The sequence below is a fragment of the Hyla sarda genome, chromosome 5, assembly GCF_029499605.1.
Source record: "Hyla sarda isolate aHylSar1 chromosome 5, aHylSar1.hap1, whole genome shotgun sequence".
NCBI classification, from domain to species: domain Eukaryota; kingdom Metazoa; phylum Chordata; class Amphibia; order Anura; family Hylidae; genus Hyla; species Hyla sarda.
The window spans coordinates 165,756,701-165,777,676 of NC_079193.1; the positions used below are offsets into that span (position 1 = coordinate 165,756,701).

The 20,976-nt window shown below is 43.9% G+C and overlaps 1 protein-coding gene across 3 annotated transcripts in view; it reads right to left on the reverse strand.

The window, feature by feature from the left end:
• Window positions 1–20,976, reverse strand: part of TOPBP1 (DNA topoisomerase II binding protein 1) — an 88,025-nt gene that overhangs the window by 55,473 nt on the left and 11,576 nt on the right. For all 3 annotated transcript variants that reach the window (XM_056520646.1, XM_056520647.1, XM_056520648.1), the window contains 5 exons: window positions 11,936–12,109; window positions 11,533–11,702; window positions 9,666–9,829; window positions 8,306–8,550; window positions 7,886–8,202 (listed from right to left, as the gene is read on the reverse strand). In XM_056520646.1, the coding sequence (XP_056376621.1) occupies window positions 7,886–8,202; window positions 8,306–8,550; window positions 9,666–9,829; window positions 11,533–11,702; window positions 11,936–12,109 (1,070 nt within the window). The remainder of the gene's footprint in view (window positions 1–7,885; window positions 8,203–8,305; window positions 8,551–9,665; window positions 9,830–11,532; window positions 11,703–11,935; window positions 12,110–20,976) is intronic.

The following is a 20,976-nucleotide window of genomic DNA, read 5'->3' on the forward strand; positions in this document are numbered from 1 at the left end:
ATAACAGAGGACAAATAATAGCCAAAAAAAGATGCAAAATATATCTTTTTACTTCCATGCAAGGAGAGACCTGTAACCACCAAAAGGTGGCCACATCATAAGGAAAGAAAGATGCAGTAGTTTGAAGACCACATACGTGTAGGAAATAAAATAAATCACTATATAGCAAGTCAGCTAACCCATAACGTTGGAGCGCAATAAAATCATATCCCGGACCAAAGAGGAAATAGGGCTAACCAAACTATTCTGTAGGAACCAACAACAGCACATTGCAAAAATACTGAGACAAGTTAAATGGGTTCTCCGGTGCTTACACATCTTATCTCCTATCCAAAGGATAGGGGATAAGATGCCTGCTCGCGGGAGTCCCGCAGCTGGGGACGCCCGTGATCATGCACGCGGCACCCAGTTTGTAATCAGTCCCCGGGTCTGATTACGGGCGACTACAGGGCCGGCGGCGTGCGACGTCACGCCTCCGGCCTCGTGTGACGTCACGCTACGCCCCTCAATGCAAGCCTACGGGAGGGGGTGTGATAGCTATCACGCCTCCTCCCGTAGGCTTGCATTAAGGGGCGGAGGCGTGACGTCACACGGGGGCGGAGGCGCGACGTCACATGCCGCTGGCCCTGTAGTCGCCCGTAATCCGACCCGAAGCGAACACGCTTCGGGGACCCATTACAAACAGGGTGCCGAGTGCATGATCCCGGGGGTCCCCAGCTGCGCGACTCCCGCGATCAGGCATCTTATCCCCTATCCTTTGGATAGGGGATAAGATGTGTAAGCAACGGAGAACCCCTTTAATGCAGTTGGTGCAAATGGGTAGGAAAGGTAACTGAAGTAACATACAAGGAGGGAACCTGCACAAATGCTTGGCTAGGAGCAAGGTGACATAGCCAGTAGAAGTGTATTAGCTTTACTTTCCAACAGAAAAAGGAAAAACTGTGAAACAGTATGCAGAGGCTGGACTGGAAAGCAAATATACACAGCGGGGAGATTTTGCAGACATTGTCTATTCTCCGTAGTAGTTTAGACGAGAAAAGTCTGAGCATTGGACTATTGTCCCATGAAATTTATGAAACGTCGTATGGCGTTTTGTAAATGTTGCAAATGGACTTTAGTGTCTATTCTCTGCAGCACTTTAGACCATAAAATTAACTCAAAAGTCGCACAGCCTGAGACAATTATCTAAAAAGTTGCACAAGCCTCCAATAGCCACTTTATAATCAGCCTACCAAAATAACTCCCTTTAACCTCTTTGTCATCTTATAACCATTTCTTCCATGCCTCCCCCTCCATTTAGCCTCAGTATTCTACCTTTTCCTCAGCCTCTATGCCCTCACAAGCCTCATTTGTTTAAATTCATGTTTTTGTAAAGATTTGACTTTACAAAAACACAAAAATGAAATAGGAGTAACAAGTGGGGGCACTCGCAAGATATGAAGCGTTATCCGAGCCTATTCAATGATTCCTTATAGACCATCAATACAGCTATAGCAGCCCGGGGTACTCACGTATAAACGCCACCTGCGGGGTGCACATAAGAAAAACTGCAGTATCGTAGCAATGAGATATAGATAAGATAATATGCACTCACCGCTAGGTTATGGCTGTCAATAACCTAGCCATAACCTAGCGGTGAGTGCATATTATCTTCTCTATATCTCTTTACAAAAACACAGACAAAAGAAGGCATGCTGGGAGTTGCAGTTTAACAACAGCTTTGAGGCACAGTAGTTGAGAAACCCTGCTCTATGCCCTCAACTCTGTTAGTCTATGTTCAAAAGGAGGATTATCCATGTGGTAATCAGCCAGAATCATAGGCTCGGTTCACACGATGGAAATTCAATTCCGAATCCCGGATAGGAAATTGGCACAGAGATTCCGCTTTAATTCAACGTGACTCTGCTGCTCAGTGCACATGGTGGAATTTCCATGCCAGATCTTTCCTGAATGGAAATTCCTTGGTCCGTGTCCGCACAGAATGAACACTAATTCTTTGTGAGGAAGCCTCATGGAATGCATAACTGTCTATGAAACAGCGCATTTCTGTGCGGTCCAAGCGGCAGAACATTCTGCCAGCGCATGCACTGTACGGAATGTGTGCTTAGAGATTCTCCGTGTGGACATTCTGTCGTGAGAACATAGCCTTAGGCACAGTCATTACTCAGCAGAATAGTGTCAAGGAATTCAAAAGGGGGAGATTGAGGACAACAAGTGTAGAGGAAGAGTGGTGCAGTTGACCATAGCAACCATATTCATTTTTTCGCAGGTCGCAACAAAATGTAAATAATTAAAGAAGGAATCTGATTGGTCGCCATGGAAACTGCACCACGTTTCCACTACACGTTTTGAGAAATCTCCAAAGAGACTAAATTGCACCATGTGCATGGTGTAAATTCACATGTTTTCTTTGATTCAGCCGCAAAAGTGAAATTGGAGCACTAAAATATAGAAAACCAAAACTTAGCATCTGGCATCTACAGGGATAACAAAAATGACCAAAAAATTAAAAAATTAGGGATCATTGGTATTAAGGCTAGGTTCACACTACATAATTTCCAACCGGAATTCCACTTAGGAATTTCGGATGGAAATACCAGTGCAGCAGAATCCCATTGCTGGCAATGGGATTCTGCTGCACAGTGCACACTATGGAATTTCGGATTTGGTCTGTAGTATGAACCTTTATTAAAAACTCCAATAAAAGTCGGTGTGTCAGTTCAACATCAACACACAGTATAAATACTTGGTAGATCATAGGTATAAAATAGTGACAATGAAAAGTGCTACTAAAGTGCCAGTTAGTAAAAGCAATAAAGAGAGCTCAGGGGTGTGGGAAAAAAAAAAAAAATTATATTATATTATATATTTAATAATAATAATGATAATACTTGTCCAAGGGACTAAGACTGAACACAATCTACTTGTCCCTCATGACGATCCACTTGTCCTGGTACATAAAATAATTTCAACCAAAATAGTCTGTAAATAAGGTCTTTATTAATAGAAACTTAATTGGCAGACCAGTATGTAACCCCATTAAGTGGATAGGGCTCCTGATAAGTCTTCCCCATTAAATAGGTAGTCCCCCCCCCCCCCTTCAGGTAGGTACGTCCCCTCATCACGTAGGCAGGCATGAAGGGCTCCCCTAGTATGTAAATAGGGCCCCAGATATATATGTCCCCCTAAGTTGGTAAAAGGGTAGGGCTCCCAGACAGAAGTAACCCCTATTAGGTAGAGCTCCCCCAGTAGGTAGATAGGCCCCAGATAGATATGACCCCTATCAGGTAGGGCTCCAATTTAAACAATTATACTCCCTAAGTCAGAGCTTTCTAAACTTTTCATGGTGACACCCTTACATAGTTTGAGGACACTCTCCTTGCTAGGATACTAATTGCATGCATTGCGTTACGCATCAACAATGCACAACGTAGTAGCAGTATCGGCATTAGAAAAGCTGCTACCATCCTGTGCCAGTTCATCTCCCCCCCCCTTATCACACCCTGTGCCATATCATTCCCATGTACCTCTATATTCCCCCTTCTCTGATGCTCCCTGTGCCATTATATTTCAGCCTCCCCCCGTGCCATTATATTTCAGCCTCCCCCTGTGCCAGTATATTTCAGCCTCCCCCTGTGCCAGTATATTTCAGCCTCCCCTTCCCTCCTTTGCCACATCATTCACTGATTCACCAAGCCCCCTCTCCCTGCTTTTACCTGTCCTCCGTCCCCCTGCTTTTACCTGTCCTGCGTTCCAGCAGGCTCAGGGGGTTGGCGGTTATGTTGCTGGACCACATCCTCAGTCTTGATTGAGGTGCGCGTGATGAGTGACTTAATCGCACGCGCCTACGCCGGGACGCCGACATCCTGCACAGCTCGCTATAGGCTACAGCATACAGCTGCAGTCTATAGGAGTTTAGTGACAGGGCCCCGTTATATGTGAATTCCTCAGGAATTTAGCCCTGCTTGCCCGAAGCAAGGCTAAATGCCTGAAGAATTCCCCTGCCCGGCACCCAGAACTGCATGTCCCGGGCGTCGGGCAATACAATTTCCACATCCCTGCAGCTAAATAACCTGCATAATAAAGAAATATTAACAACTAAACATATAAAATGCCCTAGTGAGATCCAATATAAAAGCTCAGTCACCAAATTGCACTAAAGTCAGCCTAGGAAGTCTAGGAGGGAAAAGGACCCCACACGTTATGTCACAGAATGTGACTTCCACAGGGATAGTAGATGACTAGGGTCTGACTAACAATTAAACGGTGAGGGAACTGGTTATGTGATCGTTGCTGTATCCTTTAAGGTATGCAATGTAATAGACACCTGGGACCAAAGGAGCACAGATACACTGCCTAAGAACAATTAGTGTGAATGGTTTTATAACATGCCTATTATATGCTGTAGCAGAGAACCCAGTTCTGAAGACAGGAAAAGGCAATGTGACTGGTTACGTAACATGCCTATCATATTTTGCAGCAGAGGACCAGGCTCTGAGTCACCAAATTACACCATCTGAGCACAGATACGGATGATGCGACTGATTGTTTATCATACCCATTATAATCTGAGGACCAGGATCTGAGAACAGGAAAGGGTAATGCGACAGGTTCTGTAGAATGCTTGTTATATGTAGAGTACTAGACTCCGAGTCACAAAACTACACCGTCTGGGAAAGGGGACTTTGTGAGTGGTAGTGTATCACACCCATTGTCTGCTATAGTAGAGGACCAGGCACCACAAAGCCAGAAGGCAGGAGAGAGATATACAAGGAGCTGGATTGTGTGAGCTACAGGAAGGCAGCACCAACTTGCAGGTAGCTGAGGAGATAAAAGCCCCTATTGGAGACAACTAGTTTAGTGAGGCCAGGGAAAGAAAGTTGAGGCTTGATGGGAAGAGGGTTTGCACTTAAGTGAAGGAGAGGAGTTAATACCCTCAACATTCTGCAAGCAATTGCCCTCACTGCTATGCACCAGCTCTGGGAAGCAAGGTGGGCAGGAGCGAGTGGTGGATGTGTGTCCACAAAAGACAGCTAGACTGATCTGTTGCCATGAAAGGTAATGTCCAGCCCATGGCTAACCTGCTAGTACAGGCTAATAATGCAGGTAAGGCCGATTCAAATGTGGTTTACTTTCTTTTTTTTCCATGGCTCTGTTGCAGAGTTATGTCTGAAAATCCAGATATGCCAATTAAGTGTTGTTCTGCTTGCTTGTCTTGGGAACACGTAATTTTAGATCCACCCACTTATGTCACACGATCATCATCATCATGCCTCCTTACCTGTGCCTCAGCAAAAACTAGGGACTCCTTAGGCTATTGAAAAAGATTAAGGAAGTGTGAGATGTACTCAATCTGGTGTGGTGACCGAGAACTTCAGTCTGGGTATAATCTCCTGTATACCCTGATTAAGCAGAAAATTCGTAAAGATAAATGGGGGTGACTGGTTCTCAAGGTCAGTTTATACAGAAACACCTATCATCACAAATGTGATTGAGCTTGGTGATTATAGCGCTTGCAATGGTGTCTACTGCCTTAAGACTAAGGCAGTAGACACCATTGCAAGCGCTATCATCACCAAGCTCAATCACAGAACCACAGGATCATCACTGCGCGCCAGGATTCTATTACGCGCCCAACACGCTCACCGCCACGAGGAGAAGCCGAGCACCAGTGACCGCAGACAGCCACAAACAAGCTGCTTCGTTTCCAGAGTGAGGACCGACATCACAAAGTCCATAGGAGTGACCGGGTGAGAGGTACATAGTACCACAAGATATTTCTTCCCCCTTTCCACTACCCAGCCTTGCAACCGCTGGAGCTTCCTCCTTTTGGCCCACTGCCAATCCATGGCTCCCTCACTCTGTTAGAGACAGCACGCACCCTCGCAACATTGACACACTGTGTCCCATTGAATTGTACTACCAACTGCGGTCGCAGTACCGCTACATTGTGACTTTGTTTCTTCTTTCTGGCATACGGTCGCAGCACCGTGGACTACTTGACTATTTCACACATCTCTACGGTCGCCGTACCAAGAGCAATTGACTTGGTCTGTTATACCTTGCGGTCGCAGCACCGGGTTCATTTACCTACTATTGCACATTGTATAATTATTTAGTGCTTTTCATCTACTGACCTTGTTATGAATTACATTTATGAATTATTTTAACTGTTTCATATGCATTGGAAAGTATAAGCACTAGGGCCCAGCGTTTTTTCCTGTTTTATATTATTAAATTACAAATAAATTACGTTTTTATCTATCCAAGTAAGAGCCTTTTCTTTTCACCATCCTCTATCTCTATTTCACCATCCCCCTTCTACTTTAATCATTTCCTTCTCCCCTATACTTCTCTCTCCCATATATACCGATCAATATATACACACACATCCTGCAGTTTATACAGAAACACCTATCACCACAAATATTCATTATATACATGCATATTCTCCAATTTATACAGTAACATTTACCATCACCCTCTCCAATCATTCACAAACACCTATCAAGATACTTTTCTCCCCCATACTTTTCCCTCTCTCCCATATACACCGATCATTATATACAGATTCTCCAGTTTATACAGGATCACCTATCACCCTCTAATTATTCATTATATATATATATATATATATATATATATATATATATATATATATATATATATATATATATATATATATATATATATATATAATATATATATATAATATATATATAATATATATATATATATATAATGAATAATTAGAGGGTGATAGGTGATCCTGTATAAACTGGAGAATCTGTATATAATGACATCGCGCAGCCGCAATGCAATTGTTTACAAACGTAGACACATGGAGGGACGGAACGATCGTAAGTACAGATATGACAGCTATTTATAATCGATAGAGCTAGTCTTGACTCTGATGCCATGTACACTCCCCCCTTTTCATTCATTAACTATTGTATAGTCACTAGAGTGAGAATATGCACTTTATTGTAGCAGTCATTGTTTGTTGTGATGATGTCACACAAGGAGAACCAATTACCTGCAGAGGGTTGGATAGAATCACTAATTACGATGTATCACAGCTGTTTGTAAACCTATCAGAAAGCACCTTGATGTATTTAAGTTTTTCATTTTGTATGACTTGTATGCTTGATAAAGGCAGTTTGCCGAAACGTTGCACCGCTACCACATTTATGGTGTGAATAAACTTGGAAGCCTTTCTACTTGATCCTGGACCTCTGATTATTTGTGCTGTGGTGGAGATTGCATATTTATGGACTGCTGACTTGCCAGTTGGCTGACCACGTGCACTTACAGAGGGGGTCTTTGCTGGCTCTTTTCGTTTGGAGTGATTATATATATATATATATATATACATATATATATACATATATATATACACATACCCTCAAGTTTATACAAGCACCCATCATCACCCTCTTAAATTATTCATAAACACCACTATCATCATTACATATTCACAGACAAAACCATATAACACATTTCCATCACACTCAAGACCTTGAGAACCAGTCACCCCCACTCCTTAGGCTATATTCACACCAATTCCACATCCATTTGGGTGGTTTCTAACTTGTGCAAAATCCATGGGAAAATTCTGAAGTGTGAATGGGAGTGCAGAATCCTACTGAAGTCTATTGGGGTTTGATGCGGAATCCGCATGCGGAAATTCTGCTGTGTGAATATAGCCTTACAGGTGAGGCCCATTGTTTAAAAAGCACTCATTTACAAAGTAGTTAAAGTACCTTATCATATATATTTATATATACACACACACAGGTTGAAGCAACTTGCAGCATAAACACTAATGTATTCAATTATTAAATCCCATATGTAAAAGGTAAATTAGAAAACACTTCTTGCTTACCAGCCAAGCATTAGTCACCACTTCTTTTACTGTAGCCTCCACCTCGGAGCCCAGTAGAGGCACCACAGCATAATCCGCAATCATTCTCTTCTGCACAGATAACACTTTACCATCATTCTTTTTTATTATGTCTCTTATGCAAGCTTCATCCTCCTCAACGAAACCCAAGACCAAAAATATTTTCTTACTGAACAAGCCACCTTCAATGATTGTAGTAGTTTCTCCAAAGCCACTTTGGCTGCTGTAAGAGGGCATATCACCCTGTACACTCAACTGGGACACATCATTTTGGTTTGAAGTCTCATGGATCTTTGGATCTAGTGGAAAAAAAAAAAAAAAAAACACAAATTGCATTGTGAAATTTCTGTCAAAATGTCCTTTTGCTAGAAAATGTTAAAATGCACATCCAAGGAATCTTACTTAGGGTGGAATCATTTTCTGTGTACTGAGACAGCAGGTCTTCATCAGCTTGATGACTTTGAGCCAGGCTGTCTGTTTTTGGTGGTACTTTACTGCTTGTCTTTCGAAGAGAGGAAATGAGAACTGGTTGAGCTGGTGCTTGGATCTCAGCAGGTTTATAAGAGGAGTGAAAGTAAGTGTCCTCAGGTTGCAGGACCCCCTTTGAAAAACTGTCTAATAACCACTTTACAGTAAGAACATAAGGCCTAAGATAAAAAAATATATATATATAAATATTTATCTATCTATTTATATCTAGAACAGTGTTATTAATACTACTGTGTAATATGGGGGGTGAGAAATTTTTTAATACTTGTTACAGGCCATACATTCGCTTTTTCTGCCTGCTCTTTTGGTTTATCAAATACTACAGTTCTTGAGAAAAGTAAAGCATGTTAAGTGTTTGAAACAAATGTCAATGCTAGACTGTGTCCTGAAGGTACAGAAACAAGAAGTGGTATTATTCAGATCACCCCATTAGACAGCAACTCTGTTCTCCGTTTCTAACACTTCAGAACTTGGAAGATTGCAGAAAATCTTATTCGAAAAAACAATCCATGTTATTAATAACATCTTCTAAAATAACAGTGTGCAGTTCATTAAAAGAAAGCAAAAAAGCTGTGCTAAGCATTTCAAGCCTACAGCAGTTCTTAAGAGGTTTATTAGACTCTAAGCCCAGTTCACTACCTCTAGAGCACTAAAATTGCATGACCAGTCACTGCTACGGCCACGAAAAGACAAAAAAAAAAAAGTCAGTTATTATCTTCCCAATATATTATGTTTAGCCTATAGCATTCAATAAAGTTTGAGTGCAGTACAATGTGGCCAATAACAGAGCAATGATAAATAATCCTTAGTTGTGCCCTAATTATCGATGAATAATCGATTTGTTGATTCAGCCTTACAATAGCTGTCTTAGATTGGTGGTCAGCTTCACTTGTTACTTTCTCCGTTCAGGCGCTGACAAGAGCTTTATGGAGTCACCGTTTCTGCTTCTCTGCTGGGCCTTACTGCGAGCAGGCTTTGGGAAACACGAGCAGTGACATCACGAAGCTCCGCCTGGCACCTGGATTGAGGAAGATAACAGGTGAACCGGACCATGCTTTGGAAACAGGTATCAGGGTTGAACCAACGAATCAATTAATCGATTACTAATTGATAAAATTAATAATTAGTTGCAGCCCTAATCACAATTAGAAGTTTTACTCCAAAAGGTCCTGACAGACTGTCCAACAGAGTTTCTGATACTTTAAAAGCTAGTCTAAAGATAGGCTTCAGTGTTTAGGACTCAAAAAAGCAAGACATTTTTACTTCTCCAGACCTGTGATCAGTCTTGTGAAAAAACTGCTTCAGTTCCTCATCATTGTCTCCAGCAATAACATGGGTAACATCGCCGGTGAGCTGATTGAACCGCACGCCCCCTCCACTGTTAATGAGCCTCCTCAGCTTATCCAGTTTTCTTCCGCCAAAACCACACACATATATCTGTAGAGAAACACATATGATTGAAAAACAAACTCTACATGTAAGTGAAGCCTTAAAGGGGTACTCCACCCCTAAACATCTTATCCCCTATCCGCTGGGACGGGCCACGATCTCTGGGCCGGCTTCTGTGTTCATGATGTCACGTCATGCCATTTTAAGGACAACAACCTACCGTATTTATCGGCTTATAACACGCACTTTTAAAACTTAAAATTAAGGCAAAAAGTCTGCCTGCGTGTTATACGCCGATAAGTCTTCTGGTCACTGATTTAAAGATGCCGTAGCAGCATCTGCTTGTTGAGTCTTAACAGCACGGCCGCGACCACTTTAAATCAGTGACCAGCAGCGTCTCCTCCCCGCTCTGTCACTTGTTTTCTCCCGCACTATCCACAGGTACTGGTGTATAGTGCGGGAGAAGCTGATTAAAATGAGCCCTACCTTGTCTGGATCTGCCCTACCTTTTAATCAGCATCTCCCGCACTATCCACCAGTATCTGTGGATGGTGCGGGAGAAAACGAGTTTTACTTTTCATTTTCCACCCCCCTCCCTCATCATTCCCCCTTTGCCGGCTTTTTATAGTTTTGTTTATTTTCCCTACCTGGCTGCACTTCGGGAGGTCAGGTCAGGCGGCGGGTCTTGCGGGCAGTGAAGCAGATGAGTGATGTCCTCTCCCGCCTTCTCTGTGAGGCACTACTGACGTCACTTTTCATTTCCTGTAGTCGCCGCTGAAAAGTGACATCCCTGATGCCGCACAGAGAAGCCGGGAGAGAAGCCGGCAGAGGATGTCACTCATCTGCTTCACTGACCCCCGCAAGACAGCTGAAGCGCAGACAAGTAAGGAAAGGGGAAGAGTGGTCTTCAACCTGCGGACCTCCAGATGTTGCAAAATTACAACTCCCAGCATGCCCGGACAGCAGTTGGCTGTCCGGGCATGCTGGGAGTTGTAGTTTTGCAACATCTGGAGGTCCACAGGTTGAAGACCACTGGATGCCATAAGAGGAACATGATGGGGGGGTGGGGATGAGACAGGGGGAAATGATGGGGGGGGGGGGGGGGGGAATGAGACAGGGGGAAATGATGAGGGGACATGATGAGACGGGGGGGGGGGGATGATGAGAGGGAATGATGAGGGGGGGAATAATGGGGACATCATGAGACAGGGTGGGGTGGATGATGGGGACATGATGAGACAGGGTGGGGGGGATGATGAGGGGGAATGATGGGGGACATGATGAGACAGGGGGGAAATGATGGTGGGGGGAGGCACTAAATGCTTAATGTCTGTATGGCTAGTGGTGGTCTATGACAGGGGGAAATGATGAGACATGGGGGGGTGGTGATGAGAGGGGTAAATGTGGCACAGGGACTGATAAAAGGGAAGGAATGATGTGACACTGGAGGGGACGGGACCAAACTGAGGTGCAGAAGAAAACGAAGTTGGGGGGGGATGATGTGGCATTTAGTCCAAGTCATTTATTTTACTTTTTTTTATTTTTTTTTTACTTAAATTTCCCTGTTAAAATGGGGGTGCGTGTTATACGCCAGGGAGTGTTATACGCCAATAAATACGGTACAGGAAAACTAAAGTCATCTGTGCACTACACTGTACAGTAAACTATAAACAATTCTGGAAGTTTCATTGAGAAGAACCTACAATACAATACCATAATATAATAATGATAAAATCTTTTAATAAACTCACCCTGCAGCCATCAAGCAGATCTTCTGGGGCCTGTAAAGAACTAATGTCCAAGTTTTCAAGAGTGTCCACTGGAGGTTCCAGTCTTGTATTCATCACAGAATTAAAAGCAGATTCATTCACACAGCTGGTACTAATATTCGAAATATGGCTAACATCAGACAATGCCCGATCTGTAGAACACAAAAGTATGAAAAGTTCAGAGATAAAAAGGTAGTCATTTGATTTCCTTTTTTATTTTTTTTTTATTTTTTTTTTAAGTGGTATTGAAAAAAAAAAATATTAGGTTACATTTTGTGAGATTTTCCAAAAAAATTTTAAAATAGAGAAATAAAGTGGATAGTCAGTTATTATTTCATATTGACAAAATATATTTATTATTGCTGTTTTTATGTAGTTTACTTACTATCTAGTTTGCTGCTTGTAGGAGTAGAGGTCTCTGGCATTGTCTTGGCTGATAACACAGGTTCCAAAGTGTACATTGACTCATCCTGACAAAAGCCTCTTTCAATACTGTCAAAGAACCACTGGATTGAGACACAATGCACATTCCATTTTCTAGCACACTCATACTTTTGACCTAAAAAAAATTAAGTACCAACAAAACTTCATAATAATGCTTTGATGCAAATTCTATACACCAGTATAAATTCTATTGCAAATATAATAAACACATTCATCCACCAAATAAGACTCTCAGTCTATAACTTTGGTTTCAAAATACAGCCATTTATACCTTACAGTAAAATTATTCAACTTAATGGGGTGGTCCAGTGAAAAATGTATCGCCAATCCACAGCTGTGATATGTTCCTATTTATTATTAATTATTATTTATGAATAAACTGGAAAATCAGTTATTGCTACATAAGAAAAAAAGAATCAAAGACTTAGAAGGATAGCATTACGTATTACAAGGATAGCATCATCATATTACAATCATATGACAACACAATCATTTGTAACAAAATCCTTGGTAAACAGAAAAAGAAGGAGAAAAAGGGGAGGGGGTGGGGACCAGACATCTAATCAAGTCAAAGTGTGTAATCTAAAGCCATCAGTCTCAAGAACTTAGTAACCAAGATGTTCTAAGAGTAATAGAGAACGGTTTATTCTCCCAACATGCAACGCATTTCACTGCTACAGCAGCTTCATCAGGCAACTGATGCCTGATGAAGCTGCTGTAGCAGTGAAACGCATTGCATGTTGGGAGAATAAACTACCTCCGTTTTCAACTTACCTGTTGATGTCCTGTGTCCTGCGCCTTTCAAAGCCTGCATCCACACTGAAGCCTTTCCCATTATAAATGACAGATTAGACATTCTTATAATACGTCAACAAAAGTTAGATTTTATTTCCATCATTAACACTTTCAAAATAACAGAAAACAAAAAAAAATGGTGTCGGCAAAAGTTTGGGCACCCTGCAGAATTTATAGCATGCACTGCCCCCTTTGCAAAGCTGAGACCTTCCAGTGTCATGGATTGTTCTCAATCATCATCTGGGAAGACCAGGAGATGTCAATCTCAAAGGTTTTAAATGCCCAGACTCATCTGACCTTGCCCCAAAAATCAGCACCATGTGTTCTTCTAAGCAGTTGTCTAGAAATCTGAAACTGAAAATAGTTGACGCTCACAAAGCTGGAGAAGACTATAAGATAGCAAAACGTTTTCAGATGTCAATATCCTCTGTTCGGAATGTAATTAAGAAATGGCAGTCATCAGGAACAGTTTATGTTAAAGCAAGATCTGGAAGACCAAGAAAAATAATCAGACAGAACAGCTCGCAGGATTGTGAGAAAAACAATTCAAAACCCACGTTTGACTGCACAATTCCTCCAGAAAGATCTGGCAGACACTGGAGTTGTGGTACACTATTCCACTATAAAGAGATACTTGTACAAATATGGTCTTCATGGAAGAGTCATCAGAAGAAAACCTTTTCTACATCCTCACCACAAAAATCAGCGTGTGAACTTTGCAAATGAACATATAGACAACCTGATGCACTTTGGAAACAAGTTCTGTGGGCCGATGAGGTTAAAATTTAACTTTTTGGCCTGAATGAGCAAAGGTACGTTTGGAGAAGAAGGGGAACAGAATTTAATGAAAAGAACCTCTGTACAACTGTTAAGCATGGGGGTGGATCAATCATGCTTTGGGTTGTATTGCAGCCAGTGGGGCAGGGAACATCTCACGAGTAGAAGGAAAAATGGAGTCAATAAAATTTCAGAAATTTTGGATGCTAACTTGATGCCATCTGTGAAAAAGCTGAAGTTAAAAAGGAGATTTTTATGCTTACTGTAAAATCTCTTTCTTGAAGGATCCATTGGGGGACACAGACCATGGGTATATGCTGCTGTCTCTAGGAGGCTTGACACTATGGCAACAAGAAAAGTCTGCTCCTCCCAGCAGGGTATACCCACCCACAGGCACCTGAGGTAATCAGTTTTAGTCCCAGAGCAATAGGAGAAGACCTACAGGTCAAGAGAAAAACCACAGACTGTCCGAGCAACCAGAAGAAAAAAGGTAACAGAACACATCGGACAGATAACTGAAATAGGAACACTAGAAAAAGGGTGGGAGCTGTGTCCCCCAATGGATCCTTCGAGAAAGAGATTTTACGGTAAGCATAAAAATCTCTTTTTCTCTATCGGCTCCATTGGGGGACACAGACCATTGGACGTACCAAAGCTGTCCCTTGGGTGGGTAAGGAAATCAGTCAGGTGGACAGCTGGACCACCGCCGCCTGCAACACCTTACGGCCCAGAGCAGCATCAGCTGATGCAAAGGTATGAATCTGGTAGGACCTTGTGAAAGTGTGCAAAGACGCCACATGGACACTTTACAGAACTGTGAGGCCGAAGCCACATAGCGGAGTGCCCAGGATGCCCCGAAAAACGGGTGGAATGAGCCAAAACCCTGAAGGGTGGGATCTTTCCCTTGCAGCGGTAAGCTTCCGAAATAGCACACCGGATCCACCGAAAAATGGTGGCCGTAGAAGCAGGCTGTCCTGTACGACGACCTTCCGGAAAAACAAAAAAAGGGAATCACACTGCTGAAAGGAAAGAGTGACAGAGACAAGTCCGAACAGCCCTCACCACAACCAAGTGGTGGAGCAAACGCTCCCAGGGATGAGAAGGGGCCGGACAAAAGGACGGTAGGACGATGTCCTCATTGAGATGAAAAATCCAAACCATCTGAGGTAAGAAGGACGGACCTGGACGGAAAACAACTTGTCCTGGTATACAACCAGGGAGGGAGAACGGCAGGAGAGAGCTGCCAGCTCTGACCCCTCCTAACAGGTAAGAGCAATACGGAACGCCCCCTTCCAGGGAAGGAGGCGAAGAGAAATGTCCCTGAGAGGTTCAAAAGGGGCGCCTCGCAGGGCACCTAAGACCAAGTGTAAGTCCCAAGGGAAAGAAGGGGACCGATAGGGAGGGGCAGCTTGTGCCACTCCCTGAACCAGGTTTGGACATGACAATTGAACGCCAGAGGACGTTGAAAAAGAATGGAAAGGGCCGAACCTTTGACCCTTAAGGGAGCTGAAAGCCAACCCTTGGGCCAGCCCCGACTGGAAAGGGGTCGGGGAAGGAAAACCACGAGTTTCACACCAACGAAAATAAGACTGCCAGATATGGTGGTAAATCTTGCAGAGGAAGGCTTGTGTGCCCTCAGCATGGTGCGAACCACTCGGGAAGAGAAACCTCAAAAGGTCTTCAGAACCGCTGTCTCAACCACCACGCCGTCCAAAGCAGACACGGTAAATAGGGGTGGCACAGAAGACCTGAGATAAGAGGTCTAGACGATAGAGAAGGCGCAGCGTTAAGTCGTCGTTTAGGAGCCTGACCATGATGACGTACAATGCTCGCCGGGGCCAGGCTGGGCCACGAGAATGGCGGAGACGCCCTATGCTGAGAGTTTCCTCACGGCCCCGAAAAGAGAGGAAGGGGAGGAAACAGTTAAGGTAGGGCAAACCAATAAACAGATAAGGTAGGGCAAAGCCCGACCAAGACAGGGGAACGCTTCGGTTGTGGCGGGACGTGCAGAGGTCCATGCCTGGAGCGCCCCAGGGGTTGTATCTCTGGATGTGAGGACCACTAGCCTTGGACAACTGAGGACCGGCTGAGAAGACCACACCCCAGTGACGCCCAGAATGAAGATAGCTGAGATGGCCGGAAACCTGAGTTCCCCCCAGAAGGGAATTTCCCAATAAGCAAGCAAAGAAAGGATTGCCCTAGGCCCAACATGTTGAAGGGGAAAAGGGCTTCTCGGGGGACCAAGGCCCCCTGAAAACACCTCCCCAGCCCGACAGACTGGCAGGGAGGGGCAGGAAGGAGCGCCCCTGAAAAAAAAAAAAACAGGGGGGAAACGAAACCACCATAGAAGGGACCGACAAGACTGTCGAGAGAGAAAGATCTTGCAGTCGAGAGACAATGGAGGCCTGTCCCACCGTAAGAGAATCACCAGTGAAGAGGTTGGTGATGAAACTGGGCAAATGGCACGGCCTCCACGGCCGCCGCTAACCGACCCAGGACATCCATGGAAAAGTGAATGGAAACTGGAGCAGGGTGCCGAAGTCATCGGACTCTTGATAAGAGAGTCAGCCGATTGGTCGGCGGAGTCGAAAGCGGGCAGAGGCTGCGTCGAACTGGAGCCCCAGGAGAGCGGTTGGACTTGTCCAGATTGACCATCCAACCGAAGTGAGACAAGGTCTGGAGGTTGAGACCAAGACTCTCCAGGATCTGGGCCCTGGCTGGAACTCTGATCAGGAGGTCGTCCAAGAAAGGAATCACGGAAACAACTGTTGTCCGTAAAAGGGCTATCACAGGCGCCACGACTTTGGTAAAGGTCCGCACAGAAGTGGTCATACCGAAATGGAGAGCCACAATATAAAATGACCGTCCGGAACTGCAAAGCGGAGGTACCGCTGATGACCAGGAAACAATGAGATGTGGAGGCAGGCATCCTTGATGTCCACAGAGGAACGAAAATTCCCCATGAACGCCAGCACCGAACAGAGAGACTCCATTCGGGATTGGAAAGCAGAAGATGCTGGCTGGGATACTCGAGAACCAAGAGTGGGCGAACAGAAACGCCTTTCTTGGGGACCACAAAGAGGTTGGAATAAACCTCGAAAACGTTCCCCTGAAGGAACCGGGACAATTACTCCCTGGATAAAAAAGGAGCTGGAGCGCCCCCCGAATTGCCTTGGCTAGTGGGGAACCAGAGGGTCCAAGAAAGAAAAAAGGCAATCCCATGGAAGGGAAGCAAATTCGATCCTGTATCCGTTGACTACCACATCCCAGGAATCCTGAATGTGCGTGGTCTAGGTATCCCAGAAGAGTAAGAGGCGACCAACCACCCGAGAAAGGTCGGCAGGTGGGGGCGACCCTTCAGACCGAGGAAGGCCTGCAGGTGTCTGATGGGGCCGGAACGGATAGGCGACCTCTGGGAGGGACAGGTCCGGAAGGAGGGAGCCCTCTTCCCGTGAAGGCACCCGGCTGGACCCTTTGTTGGTACCCTCTGTTGGTACCAAAAGGTCCGCAGAACCGGAAGGAGGACTTACGACGGAAAGCGGTTCTGTGAGCCTTATCCAGAGGTAATAAAATAACTTTTTCCGCCCGTCGCCTCACTTCCTGAAAGCGGCATTCACATTCCAGGCTTTAAGCCACATGGAGGGACGGTGGCTACCAGGTAGCTTGTGGCAAAGGCAGCACAGTGGCTGCGCATGGAAGCAGAACACAGAAAATCTCCAGCTGCAGAGCATCAGAGAGCTAGATTAAATAAAACCTCCAGAGGGATCTTGAAGACTACCCTGGCGGAGATGGGAGACCTAATGAGAAAAAAAATCCATTAAATCATATTGTCTGATTTTTTAGGAATTTGCAAATTATGGTGGAATATAAGTATTTGGTCACCTACAAACAAGCAAGATTTCTGGCTTTCACAGACCTGTAACAACTTTAAGAGTCTCCTCTGTCCTCCACTCGTTACCTGTATTAACCCTTGGGGACGGAGGGTTTTTCAGTTTTTTGCACTTTCGTTTTTCCTCCTTACCTTTTAAAAATCATAACCCTTTCAATTTTGCACCAAAAAATCCATATGATGGCTTATTTTTTTCACCACAAATTCTACTTTGTAATGACATCAGTCATTTTACCCAAAAATCTATGGCGAAACAGAAAAACCATTTTGTAATTTTGGGGGCTTCGGTTTCTACACAGTTAATTTTTCGGTAAAAATGACACCTTACATTTATTCTGTAGGTCCATACGACTAAATTGATACCCTACTTATATAGGTTTGATTTTGTGGAACTTCTGGAAAAAATCATAACTACATGCAGGAAAATGTATACGTTTAAAATAGTCATCTTCTGACCCCTATAACTTTTTATTTTTCCGTGTACGGGGCAGTATGAGGGCAAATTTTTTCGCGCCGTGATCTGATGTTTATAGCGGTATTGATCGGACTTTATCGCTTTCTTTATTAATATTTTCATGATATAAAAAGTGACCAAAAATACGCTATTTTGGACTTTGGAATTTTTTTTTGCGTACGCTATTGACCATGCAGTTTAATTAATGATATATTTTTATAATTCGGACATTTCCGCGATATGACATGTTTATGTTTACTTACACTTTTTTTTTTTTAAATGGGAAAAGGGGGGGGGGTGATTCAAACTTATTAGGGAAGGGGTTAAATGATCTTTCTTTACTTTTTTTTTCACTTTTTTTTTTGCAGTGTTATAGCTCCCATAGAGGGCTATAACACTGCACACACTGATCTTTTACATTGATCAATGGTTTCTCATAGGAAACCATTGATCAATGATTCTGCCGCTTGACTGCTCATGCCTGGATCTCAGGCACTGAGAAGGCATTCGGCAATCGGACAGCGAGGAGGAAGGTAGGGGACCCTCCTGCAGTCCTACAGCAGTTCGGGATGCCGCAATTTCGCCACGGTGATCCTGAACAGCCCACTGAGCTAGCCGTGAGCAGTTTACTTTCATTTTAGATGCGGCGTTCAACTTTGAACGCTGCATCTAAAAAGGGTTAATAGCGCGTTGCACCGCGATCAGTGCCGCGCACTATTAGCCACGGGTCCCGGACGTTGTTTGAGGCCGGACCCGACCCACTATGAAGTGGGCGGAGGGCATACAGGTACGCCCTCCATCCCCAAAAGGTTAATGGTACCTGTTTGAACATGTTATCAGTATAAAAGACACTTGTCCACAACCTCAAACAGTCACACTCCAAACTCCACTGTGACCAAGACCAAAGAGCTGTCGAAGGACACCAGAAACAATATTGTTGACCTGCACCAGGCTGGGAAGACAATCTGCAATATGCAAGCAGCTTGGTGTGAAGAAATCAACTGTGGGAGCAATTATTAGAAAATGGATGACATAGAAGACCACTGATAATCTCCCTCAATCTGGGGCTCCACGCAAAATCTTACCCCGTGGTGTCAAAATGATCACAAGAATGGTGAGCAAAAATCAAAAGAACCACACGGGTGGACCTAGTGAATGACCTGCAAAGAACTGGGACCAAAGTAACAAAGGCTACCATCAGTAACACACTACGCCACCAGGGACACAAATCATGTAGTGGCAGACGTGTCCCCCTGCTTAAGCCAGTACATGTCCAGGCCCCTCTGACGTTTGCTAGAGTGCATTTGGATGATCCAGAAGAGGAATGGGAGAAGTTCATATGGTCAGATGAAAACAAAGTAGAACTTTTTGGTAAAAACTCAACTCGTCGTGTTTGGAGGAGAAATAATGTTGAGTTGCATCCAAAGAACACCATGCCTACTGTGAAGCATGGGGGTGGAAACATGTTTTGGGGGTGTTTTTCTGCCAAGGGACCAGGAAGACTGATCTGTGTAAAGGAAAGAATGAATGAGGCCATGTATCGTGGGATTTTGAGTGAAAACCTCCTTCCATCAGCAAGGGCATTGAAGAAGAAACGTGGCTGGGCCTTTCAGCATGACAATGATCCCAAACACACCAAACGGGAAATGACGGAGTGGCTTTGTAAGAAGCATTTCATGGTCCTGGAGTGGCCTAGCCAGTCTCCAGATCTCAACCTCATAGAAAATTTTGGGAGGGAGTTGAAAGTGTGTTGCCCAGAGACAGCCCCAAAACATCACTGCTCTAGAAGACTTACAGAAAACGTTTGACCTCTGTCATTGCCAACAAAGGGTATATAACAAAGTATTGAGATTAACTTTTGTTATTGACCAAATACCTATTTTCCACAATAATTTGCTAATAAAATTCTTTAAAAATCAGACAATATGATTTTATGGATTTTTTTTTCTCTTTATGTCTCTCATAGCGGAGTTATACCTATAATGTAAATTACAGGCCTCTCATCTTTTAAGTGGGAGAACTTGCACAATTGGTGGATGTCTAGATACTTTTTTACCCCACTGTAAGCCCATTCGGTGTGATACTGACCAGAGTGTATGTGTGTGTGTGTGTGTGTGTATATATATATATATATATATATATATGACAAAGAATAGGTCAGCCAGCACTTTAGTTGATACCAAACTATTATATGGACCTGGCCTACAGGTGCACGCTACTAGGCTAGATATACAGCAACAGAAGAATGCAGCAGCACACTGCCAGCACAAAGATATAGGTGAAACATGAATATGCAGTTAAAACATGGAGAGCTATACAGCTATGGTGTAATAGATGCAAATGTGAAACTATGAAATAGTGAGGCACTTAGCTCGCAAAATTTGTCTCCACTGGCTGACCTATTCTTTGTCTGTATTGCACATACGGGGGAGTGGCTACCTCCATGTTGGCCTTGCACCCCACCCACCTCTATCAGATGTGTATATAAGGTGTCTTGGATGTTCCAGACCCTGCCATGCTTACTGAACTGTTCACACAGAGGCATATTCACAGTGTAGGGTCCGTCCCAAGGAGGCCACCTTATCGCGGTGGGACGGTCCAAGCTATTTGACCGCCGGCGGAGACAAATTTGCAAGCTAAGTGCCTCACTATTTCATAGTTTCACATTTGCATCTATTACACCATAGCTGTATAGCTCTCCATGTTTTAACTGCATATTCATGTTTCACCTATATCTTTGTGCTGGCAGTGTGCTGCTGCATTCTTCTGTTGCTGTATATATGATAGAAAGATCAGAAAAGATTGTGTTCATATTAATACTAGCTGAGTACCCAGCGTTGCCCAGTTTTTCCTTCCTCATTCTTATTGGGGAGGAAAATCAACAGAGGAGGAAGCTTTTGACTTCATATCCTTTCCCCATATATTGTTGTCATATCCCAACCCCATATCCCGTCCTCATACCCAGACCTCCTATCCAGTCCTCCTGTCCCATCCTCCCATCTAGACCTCCTGTCCCGACCTACCATCTCCACCTCCTATCCCGTCCTCATATCCTGACCTCCTAACC